Source organism: Salvelinus alpinus, chromosome 9, assembly GCF_045679555.1.
Source record: "Salvelinus alpinus chromosome 9, SLU_Salpinus.1, whole genome shotgun sequence".
NCBI classification, from domain to species: domain Eukaryota; kingdom Metazoa; phylum Chordata; class Actinopteri; order Salmoniformes; family Salmonidae; genus Salvelinus; species Salvelinus alpinus.
In genome coordinates, this window is record NC_092094.1 from 22,484,925 (window position 1) to 22,500,189 (window position 15,265).

Consider the following 15,265-nt stretch of genomic DNA (forward strand, 5'->3'; position numbering starts at 1 on the left):
GACTATGTCCACTGTCTCTTACAGGAGGAGTGAAGGGTCTCCATGGGGTTAGGCCTAGCAGGAGAGGTGCAATGCTAGATTTGGGGAAAGGATGGAGTGAAGAAATGGTAGTTTTAGGTAGCATTGTACTGTGGCAGTGGTGGAATGTTTTGGGTTGTTTGGTGTTACTGCACTGAAGAGTTATTTGGGGCTGAAGAGATGTTTTTGCAGCCATCCTCAGGAAGGTTATGTTCTGGCTGACTACTGTTGGGATGGAATTAGCTTTGTAGGGGTAAAATGTCTCAAACTAGTAATTTACATGGGCCAGCCCCCTAGATATGTTTGCCAATGAGCTTCAGCCTCTTACCATTTGAGTGACAGCTAGCAAGATGCACACACAGCAGAGTGAGGGAGAGCGCAATGACGTGGTGCATATACAGTTGAAGTTGGAAGTTTACATACACTTAGGTTGGAGTCATTAACTCGTTTTTCAACCACTCCTCAAATTTTTTGTTAACTAACTATAGTTTTGGCAAGTCGGTTAGAACATCTACTTTGTGCATGACGCAAGTAATTTTTCCAACAATTGTTTACAGACAGATTATTTCACTTATAATTCACTGTATCACAATTACAGTGGGTCAGAAGTTTACATACACTAAGTTGACTGTGCCTTTAAACAGCTTGGAAAATTCCAGAAAATGTCATGGCTTTAGAAGCTTCTGATAGGCTAATTGACATCATTTGAGTCAATTGGAGGTGTACCTGTGGATGTATGTCAATGCCTACCTTCAAACTCAATGCCTCTGACATCATTAAAAATTCTGAAGAAATCAGCTAAAAAATTGTAGACCTCCAAATCAGGTTCATCCTTGGTAGCAATTGCCAGATGCCTGAAGGTAACATGTTCATCTGTACAAACATTAGTACGCAAGTATAAACACCATGGGACCACACAGCCATAATGCCACTCAGGAAGGAGACTCATTGTCTCCTAGAGATTAATGTACTTTGGTGCAAAAAGTGCAAATCAATCCCAGAACAACAGCGAAGGACCTTTGGAAGATGCTGGAGGAAACAGGTACAAAAGTATCTATATCCACAGTAAAACGAGTCCTATATCGACAACCTGAAAGGCCGCTCAGCAAGCAAGAAGCCACTGCTCCAAAACCGCCATTAAAAAAAGACAGACTACAGTTTGCAACTGCACATGGGGACAAAGATCATACTTTTTGGAGAAATGTCCTCTGGTCTGATGAAACAAAAATAGAAATGTTTGGCCATAATGACCGTCTTTATGTTTGGAGGAAAAAGGGGGAGGCTTGCAAGCCGAAGAACACCATCCCAACCATGAAGCACGGGGGTGACAGCATCATGTTGTGGGGGTGCTTTTCTGCAGGAGGGACTGGTGCACTTCACAAAATAGATGGCATCATGAGGAAGGGAAATTGTGGATATATTGAAGCAACATCTCAAGACATCAGTCAGGAAGTTAAAGCTTTGTTGCAAATGGGTCTTCCAAATGGACAATGACCCCAAGCATACCTCCAAAGTCGTGGCAAAATGGCTTAAGGACAACAAAGTCAAGGTATTGGAGTGGCCATCACAAAGCTCTGACCTCAATACTATAGAACATTTGTGGGCAGAACTGAAAAAGTGTGTGTGTGAGTGAGGAGGCCTACAAACCTGACTCAGTTACACCAGCTCTGTCAGGAGGAATGGGCCAAAATTCACCCAACTTATGGGAAGCTTGTGGAAGGCTATCCGAAACGTTTGCCCCAAGATAAACAATTTAAAGGCAATGCTACCAAATACTAATTGAGTGTATGTAAACTCCTGACCCACTGGGAATGTGATGAAATAAATAAATCATTCTCTCTACTATTATTCTGACATTTCACATTCTTAAAATAAAGAGGTTCACCAAACTGACCTAAAATAGGGAATTTTTACTAGGATTAAATGTCAGGAATTGTGAAACTGAGTTTAAATGTATTTGGCTATGTAAACTTCTGACTTCAACTGTATCTGCAATTTTTGACCACTTTTGGCTCATGAGCACTACTTTTAGAACTACTGGCTAAAAAGTATATAAAAGTACCTGAGAATCTCTTTAAACCCTCCCCCCTCCCTAGTCTAGCTGGTCATGACTAGTCTCATATTCTCTGGTCAGCTGAATAAGTTAATTATTTACCACACAAAGCTGTTGGCTGTGCAGTCCAGGGGTGGTGGATGGGGGTTGTTGAGTGCTGTGTGCCCATTGTCCTTGCTGCCAGTGTGGACCTGTATAGGGTGTGATGGAGGCCTCTGGACCCTCACTGTTGTCTTGCCTTTTTTGATTTATATGCCTCTTTATCATTCACTTTCACACAACCAACAACACCAAGGATGTCTGCTATGAGAACTAGTCTCTCCCTCTCTCATTTATCTCTCTTGCCTGCTCCTCTCTCACCTTGGTCCTCTTGCCTATTTTTCTCCTGCCTGTTGCTCTGCCCTTTTCCAGTCCTCATTTCTCGTTACACCTGTTCTTTCCCCCCCTCTCTCTACCGCGACCCAGGGTTTTTCTTTTCTTTTTACTATTTTCTACATTGTAGTTTGTCTTCACTGTTATTCTGTCTGTGGAGGGGATTTTAAACTCAATTGGACAGCACAAATCAAAATAGGAAAATTAGTCTAGTTGCTAAAAGGATAAATAGGATATTGCAGGATTTAGGACTGCTTGATGTATGGTGTGACATCCACACCCGCTACACTGAATACTCCAGGTTAGACTACTTTTTGAATGTACAATGCAGATAGACAGGCTTAAATCAAATTTATTTATATAGCCCTTCGTACATCAGCTGATATCTCAAAGTGCTGTACAGAAACCCAGCCTAAATCCCCAAACAGCAAGCAATGCAGGTGTAGAAGCACGGTGGCTAGGAAAAACTCCCTAGAAAGGCCAAAACCTAGGAAGAAACCTAGAGGAACCAGGCTGAGGGGTGGCCAGTCCTCTTCTGGCTGTGCCAGGTGGAGATTATAACAGAACATGGCCAAGATGAACATTTGAACATAAATGACCAGCATGGTCAAATAATAATAATCACAGTTGTTGTCGAGGGTGCAGCAAGTCAGCACCTCAGGAGTAAATGTCAGTTGGCTTTTCATAGCCGATCATTAAGAGTATCTCTACCGCTCCTGCGGTCTCTGGAGTTGAAAACAACAGGTCTGGGACAGGTAGCACGTCCGGTGAACAGGTCAGGGTTCCATAGCTGCAGGCAGAACAGTTGAAACTGTAGCATAGGCAGAACAGTTGAAACTGTAGCATAGGCAGAACAGTTGAAACTGTAGCATAGGCAGAACAGTTGAACCTGGAGCAGCAACACAGCCAGGTGGACTGGGGACAGCAAGGAGTCATCATGCCAGGTAGTCCTGAGGCATGGTCCAAGGGCTTAGGTCCTCCGAGAGAGAGAATTAGAGAGAGCATACTTAAATTCACACAGGACACCGGATAGACAGGATAGGTACTCCAGATATAACAAACTGACCCTAGCCCCCCGAAACATAAACTACTGCAGCATAAATACTGGAGGCTGAGACAGGAGGGGTCAGGAGACACTGTGGCCCCATCCGATGATACCCCCGGACAGGGCCAAACAGGAAGGATATAACCCCACCCACTTTGCCAAAGCACAGCCCCCACACCACTAGAGGGATATCTTCAACCACCAACTTACCATCCTGAGACGAGGCCGAGTATAGCCCACAAAGATCTCCGCCACGGCACAACCCAAGGGGGGGGCGCCAACCCAGACAGGAAGATCACGTCTGACTCAACCCACTCAAGTGATGCACCCCTCCTAGGGACGGCATGGAAGAGTCCCAGTAAGCCAGTGACTCAGCCCCTGTAATAGGGTTAGAGGCAGAGAATCCCAGTGGAGAGAGGGGAACCTGCCAGGCAGAGACAGCAAGGGCGATTCGTTGCTCCAGAGCCTTTCCGTTCACCTTCACACTCCTGGGCCAGACTACACTCAATCATATGACTCACTGAAGAGATGAGTCTTCAGTAAAGACTTAAAGGTTGAGACCGAGTCTGCGTCTCTCACATGGGTAGGCAGACCATTCCATAAAAATGGAGCTCTATAGGAGAAAGCCCTGCCTCCAGCTGTTTGCTTAGAAATTCTAGGGACAGTAGGGGCCTGTGTCTTGTGACCGTAGCGTACGTGTAGGTATGTACGGCAGGACCAAATCGGAAAGATAGGTAGGAGCAAGCCCATGTAATGCTTTGTAGGTTATCAGTAAAACCTTGAAATCAGCCCTTGCTTTAACAGGAAGCCAGTGTAGGGAGGCTAGCACTGGAGTAATAGGATCAAATTTTTGGTTCTAGTCAGGATTCTAGCAGCCGTATTTAGCACTAACTGAAGTTTATTTAGTGCTTTATCCAGGTACCCGGAAAGTAGAGCATTGCAGTAGTCTAACCTAGAAGTAACAAAAGCATATGTAGAATACACATTTTAATTGTATGACGACAACACCGTCATGCACTAGTGAATGACTGCTCCACATCTTAATGCTATATGTCACTCCAGGGAAATGGGTTGAAGGCATTTCTGTTTTATGTAATATTATAACTTTGTTTTGTTATCCTCACGTATAATATACACAACTACAGGAACATTTGTTTGTGATGTTTTGAACCAGTGCGTGTCATTCACCATCTAGAGAGCAACCGGTCCTAGAGTGTATTGCGAGACTGAATTTTCCCCATGTGCACTGAATTTAATTTTTTTATGTTGAGTTGATCCCTCTCCACTTCCTCTCTGGGCTGGACTGACAAAGCTGTGTGTGTAATCCTGGTCTCACTGTCAGACTAAGCACTTCTCCACTTCCTGCTCATGCTCTTCTCTCTTTTTTTTCATTTGCAAATGGGCCTACAATCTGTTTGCTCTGGCCAGGTATGGAAGAGTGCCTCGGCCCCTGGGCAAACATTTACCCTCACACTTAAGGCCTCCAGTCCCAGGCAGCTACCGGTGGTCTGGAGCCCTTCTCACATCATGTGACTTTAAAGAAGGCCCCACCAGACCACAGCAGCATGGAAGTGTATGTTGCACTGGGGGTAAAGGTTAGCGTGGAACTACCCTGCAAGTGTCATGTTTTTCTTCTGTTATTGGTGTTTTTAGTATTCTTTGCTAGAGGCAGAAATTAAAAGCGCACGACACTGGCAATTGAAAACACTTCAGAGACGTGGCTAGAAACTCTTGAAATGGACTTAAAGTGTATAAAGACACTTCAGCATTGCAAGCTCACTTCACTCACTATAGCATATCTTATTGATTACAGTGGGTACTTTTCATCCACGCATTAAAAATGCTGATACGCTTATGCTATATATCCAGTATAATCTGTACCTACACTTGGGCCTCTAACTCTATCTCCCTCTCTGGTTTGTGACAGGTGTGTGTGGCCTTATCGTTCCTCAGGAGGACATGCCCTTCTGTGACTCGGGCATCTGCCCTGATATCATCATGAACCCGCACGGCTACCCCTCCAGAATGACGGTACGGTACCACCACACAATTCAACATCACCTATTCTTTGCTTTGGGGGATACAAGGACCCACTCATGGGAACTGAATGTGAGAGATAAGACTTTGTTTGGTTATCAAAATATCCCAAGGCTCACATGGCTTTTAACTTGTGCGGAAAATGAATTATTTTGTTTTGTTAAGAGTTTATAGTTTGAAACCTAGCCCACAAAGCCTTTGATAGCTCTCACTCACTTTATCCACTTAATTTCTTTCTGATACCCAACACAAGCAGAAGCCCAACAGAAGCTGTTGTGTTGTCTCTCATTCTTCACAAGTTTCAATTGGCCCTTTTTGAGACAAAGCGCTCATTATTCCCCCTCTATTGGCTGGAGTATCATTGTCCTCCAGAACACACGTCCATTGGCTGGGTTTGGGCTCCCAAGTGGTGCAGCGATATAAGGCACTGCATCTCAGTGCAGGAGGCGTCACTACAGTCCCTGGTTTGAATCCAGGCTATATCACATCCGGCCGTGATTTGGAGTCCCATAGGGTGGCGCACAATTGGCCCGGCGTCGCTGGGGTAGGCCGCCATTGTAAATAAGAACTTGTTCTTAACTGACTTGCCTCGTTAAATAAAAAAAATTACCTCCATTGACAACAGTAAGCAGGCAATCTTACTGTTCACTATAGGGCTGGGCGATATGGCCCAAATCTCATATCCCGATAACGATATAGCACATTTTCTGTAAATTCAATGAATAAATAGTATGTATTTAATGACCACATGTAAGGCCCTTTGTCTTATTACATGTTGAATTATTATACTCAACAAATAAAAGGTACTTAATCATATTTGACTTTCTCCTTTTATTTAGAACATTTGTGCAAATTTTCAATTAAGCATGTAACAAAATATTAATGTATAAAAAGGTAAATAAACACTTAAACTATAGTTGCAAACAAAATAGAGGCCTAAAATATATTTATTTTTGTGAGCTTGCATGTTATTTTGGCATTAATACGTGTCCCATATCAATTTGGTACCTTGGGTCGATTGTTGCCACCAACTCACGAAACCCCCATTTCTCGGCCGTGTAAATTGGGGCCATGTCTTTTGTAGATGTAAATTGTAACGGCAGCTGTTATCTCCTTCCATCTTCGTGATTCTTTGCCATATAGTGTGCCGTGGGCAAAAGCCTCTTGCAATGTCTGAGTCGGGTTTGTTTTGAGCACTCGACTACATTTCACATGATTTTTGCGTTAGTGGTGTTTGAGCCTGTTGTCAAGACCGGCATGTTTGGCAGAGGACGGTTTTCTGGAGAAACGCATTTCATGCAATTCCACATCATTTTAGAAGACTGGAGACTTGAGCAGAATATTTTTTAATACCTCAAGTGATTGAAATTACAGGCTACATTAACACTGACAATCTGAGCTCAATAAAAACAACCTTGTCTTGAATCCATCAATAGTCTATGCCTAGGTGTATAAAGTCAGAAATATTGTACAATATGAGGAGGACATTACAGTTCCAGTTTCACTGACTCACCCAATGATGCGCAGCTCACTCACCGGTGATGGCCGATTCGCTTGTGCCAAAAGCTTCTCTTGTTTTACTTTGTAAAATAATGCTGTTCACTCAATAGACCTATTTGGAAGTTGATAACTTGGTAGCCTAAAGACAGATTAGTCTTCTCTTTTCAACAGGATCCGTTTTGCTTTCCAACCTGTATTTGAGATATTGCGAAAGGCCTGTTTTTGTCTGCATGCTGTTCAATTCAGATCCAATTTTATTTGTCACGTGCCGAATACAACAAGTGTAGACTTCACCATGAAATGCTTACTTACAAGCCCTTAACTCTTCTTGAACTGCACTGTTGGTAAAAAAAAATGTGGGGGGCCTAGTAGACTAAAATAAAGTAACACAATAACAATAATGAGGCTATATACAGGGGGCACCAGTACTGAGTCAGTGTGTTGGTGTACAGGCTAGTTGAGATTACATGTAGGTGGGGGTGAAGTGACTATGCATAGATAACAAGCAAACAGCGAGTAGCAGCAGTGCACAAAGGGGGGAGGGGTGTCAATGTAAATTGTCCGGTGGCTATTCTATTAATTTTTCAGCAGTCTTATGGCTTTGGGATGGAAGCTGTTGAGGGGCCTTTTGGTCCTAGACTTGGCACTCCGGAACCAGCGGTAGCAGAGAGAACAGTCTATAACTGGAGTCTCTGACAATTTTATGGGCTTTCCTCTGACACCGCCTATTATTTAGGTCCTGGATGGCAGGAACATTGGCCCCAGTTATGTACTGGGCCGTTCGCACTACCCTCTGTGGTGCCTTCAGGTCAGATGCCGAGCAGTTGCCATACCAGGCGGTGACGCAAACGGTCAGGATGCTCTCGATGGTGCAGCTGTAGAACCTTTTTTGCATGGGTCCCCAGATCCTCAAATCTTTTCAGTCTCCTGAGGGGGAAAAGGTTTTGGCGTGCCCTCTTCACAACTGACTTGGTGTGTTTGGACCATTACAGTTCGTTGGTGACGTGGACACCAAGGAACTTAACTCTTGACCCGCTCCATTACAGCACCGTTGATGTTAATGGGGGCCTGTTCAGCCCGTCTTTTCCTGTAGTCCACGATCAGATCCTTTGTCTTGCTCACATTGAGGGAGAGGTTGTTGTCCTGGCCCCACACTGCCAGTTCTCTGACCTCCCTATAGGCCATCTCATCGTTGTCAGTGATCAGGCCTACCACTGTTGTGTCGTCAGCAAACTTAATGATGGTGTTGGAGTCGTGTTTGGCCACGTAGTCGTGGGTGAACAGGGAATACAGGAGGGGACTGAGTACACTCCCCGGAGACGCCCCAGTGTTAAGGATCAGCGTGGCAGACGTGTTGTTGGCTACTCTTACCACTTGGGGGCAGCCCGTCAGGAAATCCAGGATCCAGTTGCAGAGGGAGGTGTTTAGTCCCAGAGTCCTTAGCTTAGTGATGAGCTTCATGGGCACTATGGTGTTGAATGCTGCGCTGTAGTCAATGAACAGCATTCTCACATAGGTGTTCTTTTTGTCCAGGTGAGAAAGGGCAGTGGAGTGCGCTCCTTGAAAGCGTTAGGTCTAGCCTTTAGCTCGGTGCGGATGTTGCCTGTAATCCATGGCTTCTGGTTGGGATATGTACGTACAGTCACTGTGGGGATGATGTCGTCAATGCACTTATTGATGAAGCTGATGACCGAGGTGGTGTACTCCTCAATGCCATTGGATGAATCCCGGAACATATTCCAGTCTTTGCTTGCGAAACAGTCCTGTAGTGTAGCATCCGTCATCTGACCACTTCCTTATTGAGCGAGTCACTGGTACTTCCTGCTTTAGTTTTTGCTTAAAAGCCGTAATTGGGAGGATGGAATTATGGTCAGATTTGCCAAATGGAGGGTGGGGGAGGTGATTTAGGATTTAATTTTTCTCTGGTTGCACATGTGACATGCTGGTAAAAATGTGGTAAAACTGATTTAAGTTTGCCTGCATTAAAGTCCCTGGCCACTAGGAGCGCATTTTCTTGTTTCTATTGGCCTTGTAGAGTTGGTTGAGAGTGGTCTTAGTGCCAGCTTCGTTCTGTGGCGGTAAGTAGACTGCTACGAATAATATAGACAGGCGAGCAATAACTCAAACTTCTTTAATATTAGACATCGCACACCAGCTGTTATTGACAAATGCACACACCACCACCCCTCGTCTTACCAGAGTTAGCGTCTCTGTTCTGCCGGTGCATGGAAAATCCCGCTAGCTCTATTGTCTGCATCTTCATTCAGCCACGTCTCAGGGGAACATAAGATGTTAGTTTTTAATGTCCCGTTGGTAGGATAATCTTAATCGTAGGTCATACATTTTATTTTCCAATGATTGCAAGAAGAACGGGTGGCAGTGGGAGTTTACTTGCTCGCCTCCAGATTCTCAGGAGGCTGCCTGATTTGCGGCCCCTTTTCCGGCGTCTTTTCTTCACGCAAAAGGCGGGTATCTGGGCCTGTTCCAGTGAAAGCAGGATATCCTTCTCGTCGGACTCGTTAAAGATAAAAGTTTATTTTAGTCCGCGTAAAGTCAGAGTAAATGCTTTTCTGATGGCCAGAAGTTATTTTCGGTCATAAGAGACGGTAGCAGCAACATTATGTACACAATAAGTTAAAAAATAAGTTGTGCTAAAAAATTAACAAAATAGCACAATTGGTTGGGAGAATGTAAAACGTCAACCATGTTCTTCGGCGCCATCATCATTTGACACTGACAGATTTGCTGCCCGTTCCCAACTACGCTATGCCTTGTTATTGGGCTGAACACAATCCACAGCTGGGCAATTTTTTAAAGAAGCATTATTGAATTTAGTTCTGAACAGACAGCACTAATTCTAACTTTGGCAAATGTATTTCAATTTATCAAGCATGCTGGGGCACCTCTAGCACCCTTCCCGCGGCTATGATTCTATAAGGAAATAAGTTACGTGCAACATTGGAGGGATGAAAGTTACATGTCTATCAGAGCAGAGGGGGAAGAGAAAACGATCAAAGAAAATCTTATACTAGTTCTGTGAGCGATACAGGTGCGCTTCTCACTCACCACAGCAATTGCCATGGTTTATATTGGCTACAATGTTAATCACACCATAAACTAAACCCAGGCCGGCCCAACACTAATCAATTCTTGGAATATCAGTCACGTTTTCATTGTTTTTTTGGGTGTCCAGGGAATTGGGGAACTTGAATTAAGCACTTATACTGTCTCTGTTTACATTTGTTTTATATACAGTTTAATTTGATCTGCCTTGTTGACAGTAGTCCCTTATCATTGGCTAGCGTTGTCATGGACAGGACACATCAATGGTTGGCCGGCGAGGATGATCATATATGCTAAAGTTAGAGGTCAGGGGGTCCGTCTGCCTGTGACCTTAGTGGTAGCTACTGCTCTGCACAACCCACAACAGCCACACTCCTGCTGTTTTTTTTCTTTCTCTCTGGCCCTGAATTGATCAATCAATGTTATTGATTAGCTAGAGAATGCACATACTGGTTATCCAGTTCTAAATTAGTCTCATTAAAATAGGACATAAACCACAACCTGTAGGCCTGTAACAGTAAACGCTCTACAACACAACTGTTATTGCTCTTTTATCTAATCTTAAACAGTTTTGTTCATTATCATCATGAAACGTCCTCTCACTGTCAACTGTTTATTTTCAGCCAACTTAACGTGTACATATTTGTATGAATTTAACTGTACAAGTTCCACAGACATGTGACTAACAGAAATGGAATGTATCCCAGAACAAGGGGGCGGGATCAAAATCAAAAGTAAGTCAGTATCTGGTGTGGCCACCAGCTGCATTAAGTACTGCAGTGCATCTCCTCCTCATGGACTGCACCAGATTTGCCATTTCTAGCTGTGAGATGTTACCCACTCTTCCACCAAGGCACCTGCAAGTTCCTGGACATTTCTGTGGGGAATGGCCCTAGCCCTCACCCGCCGATCCAACAGGTCCCAGACGTGCTCAATGGGATTGAGATCCGGGCTCTTTGCTGGCCATGGCAGAACACTGGCGTTCCTGTCTTGCTTGAAATCACGCACAGAACGAGTATGGCTGGTGGCATTGTCATGCTGGCGGGTCATGTCAGGATGAGCCTGCAGGAAGGGTACCACATGAAGGAGGATGTCTTCCCTGTAACGCACAGCATTGAGATTGCCTGCAATGACGACAAGCTCAGTCCGATGATGCTGTAACACACCGCTCCAGACCATGACGGACCCTCCACCTCCAAATCGATCCCGCTCCAGAGTACAGGCCTCGGTGTAACGCTCGTTCCTTCGACGATAAATGCGAATCCGACCATCACCCCTGGTGAGACAAAACCGTGACTCGTCAGTGAAGAGCACTTTTTGCCAGTCCTGTCTGGTCCAGCGACGGTGGGTTTGTGCCCATAGGCGACATTGTTGCCGGTGATGTCTGGTGAGGACCTGCCTTACAACAGGTCTACAAGCCCTCAGTCCAGCCTCAGCCTATTGTGGACAGTCTGAGCACTGATGGAGGGATTATGCGTTCCTGGTGTAACTCGGGCAGTTGTTGTTGCCATCCTGTACCTGTCCCGCAGGTGTGATGTTCGGATGTACCGATCCTGTGCAGGTGTTACACGTGGTCTGCCACTGCGAGGACGATCAGCTGTCCGTCCTGTATCTCCCTGTAGCGCTGTCTTAGGCGTCTCGCAGTACGGACATTGCAGTTTATTGCCCTGGCCACATCTGCATGCCTCCTTGCAGCATGTCTAAGGCACGTTCACGCAGATGAGCAGGGGCCCTGGGCATCTTTCTTTTTTGTTTTTCATAGTCAGTAGAAAAGTCTCTTTTAGTAGTGTCCTAAGTTTTCATAACTGTGACCTACCGTCTGGAAGCTGTTAGTATCTTAACGACCGTTCCACAGGTGCATGTTCATTAATTGTTTATGGTTCATTGAACAAGCATGGGAAACGGTGTTTAAACATTTTACAATGAAGATCTGAAGTTATTTGGATTTTTACTAATTATCTTTGAAAGACCGTGTCCTGAAAAAGGGAAGTTTCTTTTTTTGCTGAGTTTATGTACTGTCTTGAAATGATTGTGATGAGACAAGTTGTATTCATTAGGGCACACCGTAGCAAAATGTTTAGAAAATTAGCATTCCTTATCGGACAAGTTCAGGTAGTCCCTCCCATTTTCAGTCAGTTTTTTTTTGCCTTGTTAGGGTCCTATTCATTAGGCACCAATCTCCTCCACCAGGTGGGGAAGCTGATTGAGCTGCTGGCTGGTAAAGCGGGGGTGATGGACGGGAGGTTCCACTACGGCACGGCCTTCGGGGGCAGCAAGGTAAAGGACGTGTGCGAGGACCTGATCCGCTATGGGTACAACTACCAGGGCAAGGATTACGTCACCTCGGGCATCACTGGGTAAACACACAGACATGTTTTGAGTAGGAGACATGGAATGGATGAGTATGTTAGCCTGGTTAAATCGTACTGTTTGATACAAGAAGTGAAACAATGGTTAGTCCATTGTTCAGTCTGGTTTAACCAGGCTACTTGTATTTATGAATGTATGGGCATTACAGCATGGCTGCGAACATGACTTCTGTATCCACTGATTTAACAGTATTATTCACTTTATTAGGCACACCACCCCTTTCATGAAAAAATGCTTCGCTCCTACAGACAGTGAGTCAGGTGGCTGTGGCTTGCTATATAAAGCAGGCAGACAGGCATCGAGGCATTCAATTACTGTTCGATTGAGCGTTAGAATGGTCAAAACAAGTGACCTAAGCTACTTTGAGCGTGGTATGATCGTCAGTGCCAGGCGCGCTGGTTCCAGTATCTCAGAAACGGCCAGCCTCCTGTGCTTTTCACTCACGACAGTGTTTAGGGTTTACCGACAATGGTGCGACAAACAAAAAAACATCCAGTCAGCAGCAGTCCTGTGGGTGAAAACAGCTCGTTGATGAGAGGTCGAAGGTGAATGGCAAGAATCGTGCAAGCTGACAGGCAGGCCCCAACCGGCAAATAATGGCGCAGTACAAAAATGGTGTGCAGAACGTCATCTCGGAACGCACAACTCGACTGTCCTTTTTATGGATGGGCTATTGCAGTAGACGACCACACTGGGTTCCACTCCTATCAACTAAAAACAAGAAGTGGCTCCAATGGGCACGCGATCACCATCACTAGACAATTGAGTGGAAAAACATTGCCTGGTCCGACCAATGCCTGTTCCTGTTGCGTCATGCTGATGGCAGTCAAGATTTGGCGAAAGCAGCTTGAGTCCATGACCCCATCCTGCCTGGTGTCGACGGTACAGGTTGCTGGTGTAATGGTGTGGGGAATGTTTTACTGGCACACGTTAGGTCCCTTGATACCAATTGAGCAACATTTCCATGCCCCAAAGAATTCTGGCTGTTCTGGAGGCAAAAGGGCGGTCTGACCCGGTACTAGATGGGTGTACCTAATAAACTGGCCACTGAGTGTCCACTATTATAGTCCTTCTCTAGCTCAGTGTTTTTCAATCCTGGTCATGGGGACCCAAACGGGTACGGGTTGTTTTTTCCCTAGCACTAACACAGTTGATTCAACTCATCAGGCCATTGGTTTGAATCCGGTGTCTTGAGTGCTAGGGCAAAAACAAAAATGTGCACCTGTTTGGGTCCCCAGGGGTTAGGGTTGAGAAACACTGCGCTATCTGTGAAGTCCCAGAATTTGATGGGTCGTTCTCTCCCTCAGAGAGCCAATTGAGGCCTATATCTACTTTGGACCTGTTTATTATCAGAAGCTAAAGCATATGGTGCTGGACAAGATGCACGCCAGAGCCCGCGGCCCCCGAGCTGTGCTCACCAGGTAAGATAAATCCCAAAGTTATATGCAGACAAAGCAATATACACAGTTTGGCTAACTTTTACTCAAAATGCCATTTTAGCAGTTAAAAAAAAAAAATGGTTGGTATGTAGTAATACCATAGACCTCAAAATGTCTACTTGCCTGTGTTTGTATGATACCTCCCCTATCTAATATTGCAGTTTTGTACACTGTGTCATATTGAAACTTCAATGTAATTTGTCCACTAAGTACAGAAAGTAATCCTTGAGCCATACCTGACCCAATACCCCCCCCCCCATCTTACCTGCCGTGTCTCATGCTGCTGTTCACCTCAGACAGCCCACGGAGGGGCGCTCTAGAGACGGAGGCCTACGTCTGGGGGAGATGGAACGTGACTGTCTGATTGGCTACGGGGCCAGCATGTTGCTGCTGGAGCGCCTCATGATCTCCAGTGACGCCTTCGAGGTGGACGTGTGCGGTCAGTGTGGCCTGCTGGGATACTCCGGGTGGTGAGTGTCCTTTTTGGTCCGTCTGTGATTCTGTATAATAGTAGTCAGACTTGACGTTGATGCCAAGGATCTGTTTCCATGTATTGTAACTGCAGATTTAACTGCTTACAACCAATAAAGTATTTGATGTGTGTCTTCAGGTGCCACTACTGTAAGTCCTCCTGTCACGTGTCCTCGTTGCGGATACCCTACGCCTGCAAACTGCTCTTCCAGGAGCTGCAGTCCATGAACATCATTCCCCGCCTCAAACTGGCACGCTACAACGAGTAACCTTGTCCCCAGGCATATTGCTACCACATACCGAGTTTGACACAGGGAGGGAGGGAGCTGGCTGTTGGAGGGTGGAGCTAGAAAAGAGACGGACAACAACAAGCAGCATTGATTATCCAAATTGACAACTGTCAATATAATGAAGCAGGAAATACTATAGCACTGTTACAATAATGGAATGGCTACAGTATGTCAGAAAATGGGTTATTGTAAAAGCATACAAATACCACTTGTTTTTGTTTGCAGAACAGCAAAATATTGGCTACTGGAATACATTTTTTGGTTTGCTTTTGTTTGACATTTTTGATTGTTTTAATATTTCTAAAACATTTCAGGAGTTTTGAATGCATGTTTAGCTACATTTACACTTTTGTGACTTGTTTTGTTGTGTACTTAATAAACATTTTTTTCTTTGTATTTTTATTGTGGACCTCAGAACATCCTTTCAAATTGTTGATGGAGACATTGTTAAAATATAAAGGAACAAAACTCATCTTGAATGGGATATTGGACATTACATTTCGAAGTTACTCTCTTTGATTGCATAGCTTTGAATGGTAAAATATGGGCAAGAATCTTATTAAGATAAGGTACATAAGAAATTAGTTGTCATTTAGCAGTATTCTAT

General features: G+C 44.7%; 1 protein-coding gene across 2 annotated transcripts in view; it reads left to right on the forward strand.

Annotated features, from left to right (window-relative positions):
- The window catches only part of polr3b (polymerase (RNA) III (DNA directed) polypeptide B), a 45,205-nt gene extending 30,151 nt beyond the window's left edge, over window positions 1–15,054 (forward strand). For both annotated transcript variants that reach the window (XM_071415465.1, XM_071415466.1), the window contains 5 exons: window positions 5,416–5,519; window positions 12,279–12,445; window positions 13,766–13,879; window positions 14,194–14,367; window positions 14,508–15,054. In XM_071415465.1, the coding sequence (XP_071271566.1) occupies window positions 5,416–5,519; window positions 12,279–12,445; window positions 13,766–13,879; window positions 14,194–14,367; window positions 14,508–14,637 (689 nt within the window). In that variant the 3' untranslated portion in view covers window positions 14,638–15,054. The remainder of the gene's footprint in view (window positions 1–5,415; window positions 5,520–12,278; window positions 12,446–13,765; window positions 13,880–14,193; window positions 14,368–14,507) is intronic.
- Window positions 15,055–15,265: the final 211 nt, after the last annotated feature.